The sequence below is a fragment of the Haliaeetus leucocephalus genome, unplaced genomic scaffold (genome assembly GCF_000737465.1).
Source record: "Haliaeetus leucocephalus isolate CR32 unplaced genomic scaffold, Haliaeetus_leucocephalus-4.0 Scaffold915, whole genome shotgun sequence".
Lineage (NCBI taxonomy): Eukaryota > Metazoa > Chordata > Aves > Accipitriformes > Accipitridae > Haliaeetus > Haliaeetus leucocephalus.
In genome coordinates, this window is record NW_010973351.1 from 4,644,193 (window position 1) to 4,658,332 (window position 14,140).

Here is a 14,140-nt window from a genome sequence, read left to right on the forward strand (position 1 = left end):
CGGCGGGGATGTCGCTGCCGCGGCTGGAGAAGCCGATCAAGCAGGCCTTCTACAACACGGGAGCGCTGCTCTTCGCGGGGCTGTGCTGCGGCGCCGCCGTCCTGGTTTACTTCATCCTGGAGGCCTTCCTGCGGCCCCTGCTGTGGGCCGTGCTCTGCGGCACCTTCCTGCACCCCTTCAAGAGCTCCCTGACGGCGCTGGGCCGCCGCTGGCTCGGCCGCCTGCACCGCTCCCGCACTCCCGTCCTGCTGGCCGCCCTCCTCCTCCCCATCTGCTTCGCCAACTACGGGGTGGAGGCGCTGGGGGAGCAGGTGCTGCGGCGGCGGCGGCTCCTGCTGCTCCTGGGTGCCGGGGGACCGCTGCTCTACGGGCTCCACTGCCTGGGCAGCTCCCTGGGCGTGCAGGTGCTGCTGGCCCAAGCCGCCTGCCTCATCTGCCAGGGGCTGGATTACTTCAGCAGCCAGTGGGTGAGTGCCCGCCTCGGGCGGGAAGGGCGGTTGGGGGAGCGCGGGCTGAGGCGCGGCGCCGGCCGCCATCTCACTTGTTGCGGGGCGGCGGCTCTGTGGGGGCGAACGTGTCACATCGCCTGTTTGAAGCCGCCTTTTGCCGTTTTCTCTTCTTTCTTCCCCGCCGCCACGCTAAAGGGCGCAGGAGTTCGTTCTCCTCACAGCAGCGGGCTGGGGCGGGGCGGGGGGGGGTGCCGGAGCAAACCGCCGGCTGTCAGGGCGAACCTTGCCTCCGCTGTAAAACCGTGTGGAAAACAGCTTCGGAAAAGGTCCCGAGTGATAACCCGCGGCGTGGGGAGGTGCTCTGGATCACCCAGGGGGCTGCGGCAGAAGCAGGCGGGTTTTCTCCGGCGGTGTTTCATGTCCGTAGTTTGGTCATGCCCCAGCTTTGAGGGGCTGTGAAGTCCAAGGTAATTCAGGGGAGGTCTTGGGCAAACATCGGCTCCGAGCTGGGAGATGTGTCCTCGGTGTTGTGAAATAGCGCTTCAGCTCTGCAAGTGACTTGGGGGGGGGAAGGCGTCTTAAGGCGTGTTTCTCGGTGCACTGGTTTTTTCTTTTTTTTTTTTCCTTCTTGAAGTATCATACGGTGCAAACGCAGTTCAAACAGTAAACAAAGTAAAGCTGTCGGTTTAACTTACGAATTTCGCTTATGGTAATAAAGATTCTGGGAGACTACTTTTTCCTGTGTTTTCAGTAGGTAGACTAGTTAAAACCTCTGGCAGAACTCAGTTTCACTTCGTTAGCTATAATTGAAAATGCAAGAAATACTACATAATCTCAAGTAAATGGGTGTGTGGAAGCATGGAAGATCAGTAACTTGTACTTATTAGAGACTGATGTACGATGGGCATGCTCAGATTGCCTAGTGTCAAAGACTTTTTTTTAGATTGCTCTAGTTTTTTAAACAAACAAACAAAACAACCACGCCCCCCATCGCCACCTTGGGTGGAAAATGACATGCACAGTTGGTTTAATGGGCATATAAGTGGAGATGAAACTGAGGAACTACCTAAAACTGATTTTATGTGGGCAAGAGAGAGAAACCGTCAAGAAAGAAAACAAGCCACCGAGCTTGTCCAGGCTTCTGATTTTGAATTACACATGTTCTTTGAATACCAGTTTTATTCCTTTGGTGGAGCCGGTGCATGCTGCTATCTCAAACACAACTTCGGAGATACGTATCAGAAACAAAAAAAGTCATAGTTCTCCTGAATGTACTGATGAGGGATATTTGAGCTATTTCTAGTGTGAATAGGATGGACTGGAGAATGTGTTTTGTCTCTTGAAGGTGAACATTGGAAGAAGAGATTTTCTGGGCTTTCTATTCTGAAGTGTTGTCATATGCTGGAAGACGTCAGGGGAGATGTGTTTATGGTCGGTTTTGTCCTCAGAAGTATAATTAAGACTGAGTAGATAGAGACAGTCGCTCTGTTTTTATAAAAAGGCAAGATACAACCATTTTTAACTAAGTGGTGGAGAACGTAAGCATGGCTTGATACTGATGGGAAGTTTTGATTAGTTGCCACACAATTTACCTGATAAGCTTGAGACTTCCCTTTGCACTGGCCTACCCATTTTATTTTTAACAAATCGGCGATATTGCTACACTAACCGACTTGGCTAAGTCCGGTCCTTTATCAAACTCAGTTAATTAAGCATAAGGGTACTGAGGGAAGTTGCACCAATATAACCTCATAACTATGGTCGTAATGCACTGCTGGATGTCTGTGCGTGCTCAGTGCAATTTTGTTTAGCAGTCTCTGATGCTTTGTTTTGCACCGGTGTTTCTGATATGACACTCATGTTCACTGAAGTGCTATAAGATTTTAACTGGCCAAAAGATAGTAAGCTCCCAGGACTCTTCTGACTTGAGTTCCTTGGGAAGATTTTGAGTTCATGTCAAAATAACTGACCAGGGACTTCGTTAAGCAAACCAGTTGCCATAGCTTTCTATGCAAGTTGCCTGTGTCTTTTCTGGGGCCTTATGTGAGAAAACTCTGGGGCTTCCCTTTGTAAGTAACCTCAACTCAGCCTGGCATCATCTATACACTTTACAGTGTTTTCCTATTCCAGTTTCTTGAATTTTGCTGCTATCTGATTTGTATTATCTCAGAGCTGTAGCAGGATAACTTAATTTTATCCATGCTGCTGAGGAGCCTTGAGCTGGATCAGTTTGTAGTATCTGCTTTAACTTCAGTTAAGCATTTTAAAGCCGTTTAATTGCCACGTTGTATTGTAGGACTCTGTTTACACATGTACCGTCTGCTTGTTAGCTGCACAGGAATTTTGGATATTACGAGTCAGTTTTCTCCATTGTACTGTTCTTCTCTGGGATCTGAATCCTCCATGGTTCCTTCTGTATGTTGTCTTGCATGAAGATTACAACCATTTTTGTTAGTAGATACTCTATGTGATAAGCAAAAGTAATGGTAGTTTCATTTCTTGCATGGTTTCTTTTAGGAGTCCACTAAGCCAATCTAGACTTCTGTGTTTTGAAATATTTTTATACAGAATAACTTAATTAACATAAAATAAGTAAATTTTCCACTTAGACAGCAAGGAATACTGTCTTGCCAAGAATATGATACATAAATCATGTATTAAAAGCATAAAAGAGATGAGCGAGCCTGGCTTGTTTTAAGTGGGAGACCAGTAACTGACTAGCATAGTACATTTGTTTATGGTAGGTTTCATCTTGTGTCTGTGCTCCAGCCACCAACAATTCTGTCTTAGGCTGCAGAGTAATACAGTGTATTTATTCTCATTTGGAGCTTTGCCCCATCTGGATGGCCCTGCTGCTTACAGAGAATAAGAACATGCATGGTTGTCTTCTCCCTTTCTGATTCCCTCTGTTGTGCTAGAGAATTGAGAAGATGCCTATCATTAGAATTTGACTGAGAACAACTATGGGGTTTTGGGATACCAATTTGATGTTCTCTAACTAAAGGCAGTTTCATGGTATCTACTAGGCTGTGATACAGTGGCAGAAATTATCTTCGGTTCCAGAAAAATATGTTCTCCAAATGCAGCAATTGCATGTGATAACGACGTAGTAAACTGTATCTTGGCACCAGTATGTTACAGAGCTTTCTTGTTATTGTTGTCACTGTTGTCCTCAAATCTGGGAAAGCCATTCATAGTGCTGATGAGTGAAGATTTGGAACTGGCGATATTCCTGTCTGTGGTTCTTAAGTCACACCTGCAATTTGAATTAGGAATCATAGATACCTCCATGGTAGCACTGTTTGATAGGTGATTGCAAAACACTGCATTTGAAGACCGAGTCCAAGATCTTAGGCTAGTCTACAAGCATCTTGTTCCCACCATCTCCTTTTCTTTCCCTTCATGCTCTACAGTTCCTGCATCAGCTTTGAAGAAGCTTGCTCAAAAAATGTAGTAGGCTGCTGGACCTTAAAGCTAGGAGCTGGTTATAAATTCCAGATGAGTTCCTTGCTCTGGCTCCAGCCTTCTCTATGGGTTGTTTGCAGAAGTCTTACGTAGAGGACACAGACTCTACGTGAACTTCAGTTACATGTAATAGGGAAGGGGAATGTTTTTATCTGTCTTTTTTTTTTTTTTCCCCCTTGAAAAGGAGGGGAGTTTGTCTCATAGCAGACTGAATATAACCTTTACACATTTATATGCTATGGCAATTTCAGCATGGTTACCTATGCAGTTAGCATACCTTCTGAAGACTGATTGGACTTGGACTTGGACTGCCTTGTCATCCTAGTTTTGTAGGAAGTATGCTGATATCCATCACTGTATTTAAAGTATGAGAAATTCTTCTGCTTCATGGCAAGAGTTCAAACTACTTTAGCCTGGCATTTTACACTTACAGTAATATACGGGAAATGCCCACTATTGGTTGTATTTTCTTTTTTTTTTTAATTTTCCAGCAGGGTTCACATGCTCATATTTATTTAGAAAATAGTTAGTTTGTAGATCCGGGCAGATGAAATGAATTGTACAGCTGTTCTACATTGACTCTGAAGTTCATCTTAGTAAATTAAATATGATATAATCATAATTGGCAGAATTCTCTGGAGTGAACTTGGTTACAGGGCTGTCAAAATCTTTCTCCCATGGCCAGTCTTTTTTCCTTGGTTTGTCACAAGTTATTGGTCAGGGTCAAAACTGTGTACTCATATGTATGTGTGTCAGTGTATTTTTATATCTCTGACTGTACTAGGTGCAACTTATTTTGTTCTAGTGGTTAGCATGCAGTTAGAGGACCTAATCAACACTTTCCTCTCTACAGTGCTGGGCAAATCTGGAAACACCATTTGCCATGACCACTGCATTGCAATATTGTCAAAGTAGGTGGTGTTTATTTTGGCCGGTCGACTGACTGGTGCTCCCTGTAAGGGAATCTATCAAAGGCATTCGCCAGGGAAACCTCCATTTGTGTTGGCACTAGATGTCAGCAGCCTCTAAGGTAACCCTTGCAGACTGAAATTCTTGAATGTGCTTCTTGGCAAATGTTTTGTGTCACAGGTTCCAAGAAGCTTGGTTTCCACAGTGCTGTTGAATATCGCCCGTGGAGGCAAAAAAGCATCTACGTTTTGTTAAGATGGGGCAATTTCTCTTCTAGCAAAGGAAAGGGTTAAGGTTGACTATAATGTTGGAATAACTATAAATTACAGTTCTGATTTTTGAGTTGCGTATAATTCCTATTTTTCGAGTGTTTCAGATAGGGTTGGTTTTGGGGGGTTGGTTTTTTTTTTTTTTCTCCTTTCCTTTCTTCTTAGAGCAGGCTTTTAAAACTTGCCCAGCATACCCCCCCCCCCCCCCCGCCACCTGAAAAAGCCCTTAAGTATTCTTTCTGCTGTTTATAATAATCCTTTCATTTTTTGGTATCATGACTCATAAATCATGCAGCCAGGTACTGACTGTAAACACATCTTGCCAAAACCACAGTTTTGGGTTTGTTTTCACAACTTGGTGGAGATCAACTGTGTAGAGACCACATGTGGCCTGTTTAAAAACAGGATGGGGAGGGCAGGGAAAGACTGAGATGTTGATAGTGTTTTCTTTTCCACCTTTGTTTTTCCCTTCCACACCCACCCTCAGTTTCGGGAGAACCTGCTGTGGGATACCTCTCTTGAAAAGGCTTGTGAGCTTGTTTAGATTTATGAGCATGAACTGCAGCCCCAGGCACTAAGCTGACACTAGCCTTGAGCCTGGTGATATATGCTATGTAAAGTTGGGGGGGGGGCGGGTTGGTATTTATATGTACTATTTGAACACAGTGGTACTTCTTTTTCTACCACCTCTGAAAGGAATGCTTGCTACGGAACTGTCCAGCAAAATTTTAACTGTGCTTTCTCTAATAAAGAAGGTGAAGAAGTTGCGTACCTTGAGGAGCCATCTCTTGTGAAAGTGTCATCGTGAAGCATGTCAGAGGAGTGGTGCTCTGTCTGCAGGGAATTCGATGTGCTCTGAAAAAGCTCTTTTCACAAGTGAATCTTGAAAAGTTTGATTTCTGAGTAGTGTCTCTCTTAATGGAGTTTCTCATAAATAACTTTTGTGTTAAGACAGGAAAAGTGAACTAAAGGAGGAGCATTTTCAACATCCATACCTGCAGTCTTCTGCATATCTTGGATATAAAGGATTTTCTTAAATTCATAGTGTAGGAAATGTTGCAGGACACATTGAAAATACTTCTAACTCATGTACGGCAGTGTTGATTTTGATGGTCATTTCCCCCCTGCCCCAGGATTCTAGTTATAAGTTCATAATTTTGTCCCTTCAAAAAGGGGTGGTCTTGCTAAACACCAGGCTTCTGTTTCACGTGGTTTAGCACTCTGTGTGTCAACGTCAAACATATCTACATGGATATATGTCATGCTTCGGGGTTCTAGAAGAAACAGAACTGGTATGCTGTTCTAGTCCTTTGGGCTTAGGACAAGGAATAACTCAGTCTGTCAGGTTTATGCTTACTTGTGTTCACTTAGGGGAAAAAAAAATCAGGATGTTACTTACCTGCTTAGGTAAATGATGTCTTCCTTAGTGAAGGGAAAAGGTGGTTGAGTTTGCTTTGAGGTGGCCAGTAGTATTATATGTGTGATTAGTTGGTTTGGGGCTTTTTTGGTTTTGTATCTGTTTGACAAAGACTGTCTCCATGCTAAATGAAGGGCAGTTATACTTTCTTCATTCTGCCAAACTGTGCACATTGTGGTACATTTCATCTTGTGTACTGTGGAATATACAGTAAAGCCACCTGAAATTAATTTTGGTTCTGAAAACTGGAATCAAAATGACATTTTCATAATTCCTCACTTGCCTCCTTATTATCTTTTTTATTGTTTAGAAAACCATTTTCAGATGAACAGACAGATAGAGAAAACACTGTGATGTTCATGCTGGCAAACACAGTTTGGCTTTTAATGATGCATTTAATGCCTTGTGTCACTTCATTTTTCAAGTCCAACAGTATTCTGCTCAGCTTTTGTGGTAGGTTCATTTTCCTTTGCCAGTCTGCATCGCTACTGAGGAGGAAGACTTAGAAATAATGCACTGCTGTTAAAAAAAAAAATCACTTCCTCAACCAGCTTCACTCAGTGCAGCACTTCTAAGTTTGTAAAAGTGCCATCTGCCTTGTTAAAAACTGAAAACTTTTGGAAGGTTGGCAGAGCATATATCAAAAGAAGTAACTTCATTATTCTACTCAGTCTTCACTGTTGTGTTTACCGAGGGGTGGCTTACATGAAGCAGGTAGGAAATGTGTTCCCTGCTGGATGTTGAGCTGTTGGGGCAACACTACAAGGAAGGCTGAGTCGTTCCGACAGCTTTGCTGCCAATGAGGAGCTGTTCTTGCTTATCCCACTTCTGACATATGCTTCAGCTGCCCTGTTGTCGGTGCCTGTCTTACCTCTGTGAGCCTGTTAAGCTATAACTGAATTAGATTATAAACTCGTGGGTTTTTTTCCGGATAGTTTTTTATCAGCTTAGGGAGCTTGAGCTGGCTGGCTGAACATTGAAGCTAGTGTGCAGAAGGGGTGGGACTGCCTGACTGGCAGTGGGAGAGAATGAACTGCCACCTTCAGTAGCAGTGAGCTATTAAATGAGCATCTGTAAAACCTCTCCCTTAGAGATTAAATTGCTGATAGGAAAAAAGGGAGTGAACTGTGTAAATAATTTTACTCTTCAATATAAATATTGTCAAGAGTTGAGTAGTAAGAAGGAGTTTGTTATCAAAAAAACTATCAGATTTTCGAATTCTCTCAACTTTCACTGGAACTGTGAACAGACTTTTAGTGACATTGGTGATATGGTCATGCTGATAAATCCTAGACTTTCCAACACTTAAATTTAAAAGAAAAATCAAAACACTGAAGCAGGTGCTTGAACTTAACATAAAAGCTGCATCTTTGTATGGTGTAATTTTGCCTCCAGTTGGCAATTTAAAGAGAACTGAAGCCCTTCAGACTTGCCTAGGCTTGTCTAAATCCAGCCTTTTAAAATTACCAATGTAACCCGAAAGTGGGTGCTGAAATCCAAGAAGTTACGCTGCAGTCCTACAGCAGTTTATTCAGGGAAGCAGGTGTTTTACTTTATATGTCTGAAGGCAAAACAACATTTTGTTCAGTTTGTGAGGGGTGCTACAAAATGCAAAGGAGATGTGAGAAATGAGGTCCTTGCTCTCTGTTTGGACAATGAAGATAAGTGAGGGAAGGAAGAAGGAAGGCTTACAGGATTAAACCATCCTAAAATTGTGATATGTGGGAGTTGTGCATGTCTGTAAATATTAATTGTAATTGAACAGGCATTTAAAATTTCAGAGTACATGGTAAAAGTTAGGCATCTGCAACTGACTTCAGCTTGATAAATAGTTTATGGTAGCTAAGACATTCTGCAATATCTGAAGTGTGTATATTAGTTACCTAGTTAGCTGTATACTCTTATAAATCAAATTTATAGGCATTTTGGCTTAGCATGGAACTTGCATCCATTCTAGTTTTAGTGCAATAATGACAGTAGCTTAATTTTAATGAAAGTAGGCAGTATCTTTTATTCTTCATTTCTATGATGTCAGTTGTTGAGATGGACATGTAATAGTAAAGAGGCTAGTAATATTCTCACACGCTTGTAGCCAAAACCTTTGGACACCATTCAGAAAAAGTGGGAAGGGTTATATAACATGCCTTTAAAGGGTTAAGGGGGGGAAATTAGGCTGTTGACAAGTTAGTATGGGTTGAAATCCTAGTCTCTGTCAGTTTAAGTTAATTTGTTTTGTCAGTTGCTTTCAGCTATGAATTGTTGGAAGTAGGCTTACCCAACTTAAAGAAGTAGGCTAGCCTAGTTCCCGTGCAGTATTATTTCTTTCAGCGTAGGGAAGTGCTTGGCCATAACATTAACCGATAAAGAACTATTACTCCATGGTGTCACTGAAATGAAACCTCTTGCACCAGTCAGTTGACAAGTTTTTTTACAGGGCTTCCAGATTGTTATTGTTTGATGTCTGAAACAAGATGGCTTGTTTATTTTAAAATAAGCTATTTCTTTCTATTCAGTTGAAAGTAGAAATACTTTTACTTGGGTCATTTGCTAAGCTTTTAGAAATGAGAATTGATGAATTATTGTAACTTACAACACAAAAAATTATTGAATACCTAAACCCTGAAATGCTGGCTTTTAGTTCAGCTACATGCATGGCTAAAAGCAATGCAACATGTTTTGCTTTGTTGGCTGTTAAACATAGGCTTATGACCTGTTAGCCTCCTACTGGTGGCATATTTTTAATCAGAAAGTTCAATTTATTGAACTTACTGAGTCTCCTATTTGTAATTTATCATTAAATTTAAAAGCTAAAGAGAAAAGTTGGCTTGATGCTGGAACATCTGTCACACAAAGATGTTATGGGGCTGATGTTAGGGAGTAGGATAGCATCTTCGTGCTGAGTTGTGTCTTGCAATTACAGTTGTGCTGTAATACGCCTTGTGAATTTGTTATGAGCCTATGCTGTTAAAAGAGTGCTGCCGTGCATTTCAGTTCAAATTTTTTTTGTTTGTTTATAACTTTAGTCTTAATATCTAAGGGTTCTGTTGGTTTTAGACGTTTGTCTTGAGTCCACATTTGGCCAAATTACGTGTCACTAGTCATTTAAAGGCATGACTGTTTTGTGGACCAACACTGCTGAGGAACAGCAGGTTTTGTTGTGCTTTCTAATGGCTGTCTTTGGCATAAAGCCCCCTTTGTCTCTTGGGTCTGGAACACAGGAGCTGGCAAGCTGCTCTGTGCTGGAATGTGTGGTGCTCTGCTGGCTCTGTCTCCCTGTAGCTCCACTGATGGCTGCATTTCATTTAGGTTCTCACCTTTTCAGTAGCGGTTCCAGAGTAATTGTTTGGTCTCGGGTGCAAAACCATCTTCCCTCAGGGTTTGCGTCCAGCAAAGCACGTATACTGCCTCACATTAGAACCATACTGAAGGCAGACCGAAGGCATGTCTAGCCTGCCCTTACACTTCACACAAACTTTACGCTTCTCTTACATGGAGCAAAAACTCCTGTAATTGACTGTCAGTTCGGAAATGTAGGCTTCTCAAAGGATTAGAACCTGACTTCAATTCTCTCGATAGGGCAGTTAGGGGTGCATGTTTGTGCGTATAAGCACGCATCAAAATATTTGTCCTTGTGTATGTATACATACGTGTGTATCTTTTTCTTAAAGATATGGACGTTGGTAGTTGGTTACCTGCTGATGGTTTCATTCAAGTGGAATATAAGCACTGAACGTTACTTAAAAGCAATCTCTGTCCCTGTCTGGATTATGCTGCTCTTTCACTTAGGTGAGTAACAAGTTACTATTCTAATGCGTTGGCTGGGATTCTGTTGTCTTGCAAACAAAGCTACTTGCTTCCTCTTCTGATAAGTCTTTATAATGGAGTCTTAGCCGAGATGCAGGCTGATTTCTCTGCTCAGAAATTCTGGCTGCATGTGGCCAGGAGAGAGAGTTGGAGTAGGAAATGGGAAGGCATGAACATGCTGAGCAACATTTGTCTTCCACTCCTCCTGCTCAGTTTGTACTTCCCATGGTTTTCCCTTACTTGGCTCCAGACCTGATACTGACTCCCTGATAGTGGGGAAGGGCTGGGGTCACATGTGGGTGGATTTAGATTTTTCACTTGTGATAATTTTTAATATTATTGTTTTCTTGAGAGCCTGCCATTAACCAAGGCTGAGGCTGTAAAATGCATGTAATAGAAGTAAAACAAAAAAAATTTCTCTCAGTAGTCAACAAGCATGTCAATATATCAATACCAAATAAATTTGCCACTAGTCTGTATAATCTGTTAATACAAATGTAAGATTATAGTAATCTATTAGTATTAAAATTATTTTACATATTTAATATAACATCAGATTATATTATCATATCAGAGTTTATGCTGGAAGTATCATGCAAATAATAGAAGACTATCATGATGGAAGGTTTCACAGCATATTTAATGATTTACTTTGCTTTAGCAGCAGGTTTCAAGGGTTGTTCTGACCATGTGGGGACACTTTCCTGAGGTTTTAAGCTACACATAATGGCTTTGCATTTGCTTACATTTTGACAGTCTTGTATTTGTTGGAAGTACTAGCTGAAAAGCCAAAGCCCAAAAAGGCACTGCTTGATGCCACCACTCTCTGGAGATCTAACATAAATACAGATTTTTGGGGGAACTTAATTTGCCTCTGATATCTAAAATGTTTTTATTTTGTGTGTATTTTCACGTAATTTTACATGTTGTTTTAAAAATTGTTCTCTAAAGAATATATCACATATTTTAAAGTCATTGAAGTTAGGAATGGTAACAATTTGGTTTATTCATTGAGAAACTGGTTCACCTGTTTTTTCTATTCTTCTTTCCATGAATGTAGAAAATTTGTTTGCTTTATGACACTTCTTAGTTTCTGCCCAGATTGTTCTTGGTGGATGTGGTGCCTTTCTTGGTTTTGCTAAATGTAGAGTTTATTAATGGCATAATTTTTCTTGTAAAAAACCCCCTGTATCTTTCAGCTTCGGTGGCAGGTTCCTGGAGGATTCCTGTGTTTCTGGTTATAGTTGTTCTGATGACTGTAGGTGTGTTGCATGAACAGCAGAATGGAAAGGAGTCTTCTGGTAAGAAATCAGTCGCTATTTCTTTTATTGTTGGAGGCAAAAGTTGTGTAAAGTCAAGTGAAAGAATCTGGACCATATTACTCTAAATTCAATACCAGATGGATTGCAAGAATTTACCCTAAGATTTTTAGTATGTTTGTTTCAAAGTGGTTTACGCATGCTGAAGTGCATCTTTGATTCTTTACAGAAGATCTTTGCAATGGACTGATGTTTGTTTTCCATAGCAACGTAGTGACTCTCATTGTCAAGCCCGATTGCTTAAGTTTACAGAAGTCTGTGTGTAGTTTCAAGCATAAAGCAAGCCCAGGAAATTTGAAATCAGAGGCTAATTTTGAAAGAAATGAGCATTGTGGGTTTAGTAGCCCCTATAATGCTCAGCATGAGAGAAACTGAGACAACTCCATCCAGCAAGTCATTCATTTTTAAAATACCAGTTTCTTAAAACTATGGTTTGTGTTCAGACTTTGAGAAAAATCGGTTCTGCCTGTTGCGAGTCAATTTTGCACGAAATCCAATGTCAGGTGTTCTTTTCTAGTACTAGCTGTATGATTATTTGGGGAAACTTTTTTCCTGTCTTGCTGGTTTAGTTTTCTTGACAGTCGTCGTAATCTTGGTTAGTAAAATTGATTATCTGGTATAGAGATTTTTAGATTAATCAAACTGCCAGCAGCTGCGAGTGACTCGGTCAGTGACAGTTCATTAGCAAGGAAAATGCTAAGCAAATAACTGGTTTTGTGTTTTGGCTCCAGGTGTATTGTAATACTAAAATTAATAGCACTTGTTCCTGTTTGATCGTATTGACTACATATAATACATATTAAAAACTAACAGTGTCTATCCATATAATTTCTGTTGCTTGACAGCATCCGTGGCTATCAAGCAACAAATAAAACATTTTAAGACTTAAGCTTTTCTTTATTTACATACACATATGTATTTTACAGGGGCAGAGCTTCCTGGTCAGATGATTTCCATTGCTGCTTCAACAATTGCCATGGCAATTTCAATGACAGAAGATGAGTCCAATAATGAAAGTTCCTCACAACCCTCAGGTGACTGAATACTCTGTAAGAAAACATTTGAATTTGCTTTAAAGGCATGAAATTGGAGGGAATTAAGATCAAATTTCAAAATAATCCCTATCCTCTTCATTCTGTCCAAAATACCACGTTTATACTTACCTCGTGAAACAGGTTTATCTGTTTTTTAAAATGTTAACAAGACAATAATATAAAAGCTGTCTTTTAAATTGTAGTTTACATGGCTTTCTGTACGTTTAGATGGCCTGACTAGAATAATTTTATTTTTTTTTTTCCCCAGAATGAGGGCATGGCTTTTTTCTGTTCTTTATTATTAATTTTTTTATTTTCCCTAGCCTTCTTTTGATTTCTTGGCAGTTACGAGATAAAACTGGATTTCTGGACCAGGTACAGATAGACTGGAATAATTTTTGTATACATCACAGTGACAAAACCCCCGTTGTTCTCTGTTTAACTATGGCATGCTCAAAGTCTTTCCTGTAGTGAGTTTACTTCACATTGTAGCTTGAGTCACGATACTTTCACTTACAATAAAACAACTAGAAATCTGTAAATAATGGCTTGAAAGAGTTGCAAAGAAGGTGTTTAGATGTCCATCACTGGTTTTGAACTTTACCATCATTTTTCCAGGTAGGCCTTTGATGGAATGCGATTCTAGAAAAACAAGCTATTACGGAGATCTCTGGAAATGGAAAGGTTTCATCCATTTCCTGCAAGCAGACAAAACAGGTCATTGAACTTGACAGAATGTGAACTTCCAAAACTTCATTTTGAAATTGGCTGCATCTAAGAGTTGTCTTCTTCAAGATAGTATGTTCTTAATATTGTCTGTAATGTGTAAATCGTGCTCCGGAGGAGGAAACATAGTGATTGTGCAGGAGACAATGCTTTGAGCATGTGGCATTAAAACCTTCTGTCTAAAGGTTACCATTCATGAAACTAAAAAGTTATTTCAGCCACTAGGTGAAATGGTGTAGAACAAGCTCTTCAGAAATCTTTTGATGAAATGTAAACACTTCCTAATTTTAAATATGTCAGTGTAGGCTGTACTTGAAAATATGCTTAATTTTAAATATAGAAAGGGCAGCTTTAGACAACTTACCCTTTTCTTATCTTTGTTTCTACATTTTACATGACTATCATCAAAATAATTATAGAACCCTATGGACATATGTCCTGAAATTTGAGAATGGAGCATCATTGTAACAGTTGTCTTGTATTGCTGTCTCTAATCTTTAATTTTGGAAATGAGGTTATTTTTTTTTAGCTGTATTTTTGAACACCCAGTCAAACAACAGTCTCCCACAAATGTACTATGTAGGTGGCTGTGTTCTTGTTTGTTGCTTGTGTTGTTTTTTTTCTTTTCATTTGCACAACAGTTTTAATTTTTTTCTCTTCTTTAAGACAGGGTTTTTTTTTTTTTCAAGTTGTAACATCTCATGGCCAAAAAACCCCTCCTACAGCGGTTTTATAAAGGTGTCTTTTT

The 14,140-nt window shown here is 40.4% G+C and overlaps 1 protein-coding gene across 1 annotated transcript in view; it reads left to right on the plus strand.

Moving 5' to 3' along the window:
- The first annotated feature begins 8 nt into the window (after window positions 1-8).
- The window catches only part of TMEM245 (transmembrane protein 245), an 80,453-nt gene continuing 66,321 nt past the window's right edge, over window positions 9-14,140 (plus strand). The window contains exons 1-4 of the mRNA XM_010583579.1: window positions 9-467; window positions 10,178-10,295; window positions 11,513-11,614; window positions 12,559-12,666. Of these exons, the coding sequence (XP_010581881.1) occupies window positions 9-467; window positions 10,178-10,295; window positions 11,513-11,614; window positions 12,559-12,666 (787 nt within the window). The remainder of the gene's footprint in view (window positions 468-10,177; window positions 10,296-11,512; window positions 11,615-12,558; window positions 12,667-14,140) is intronic.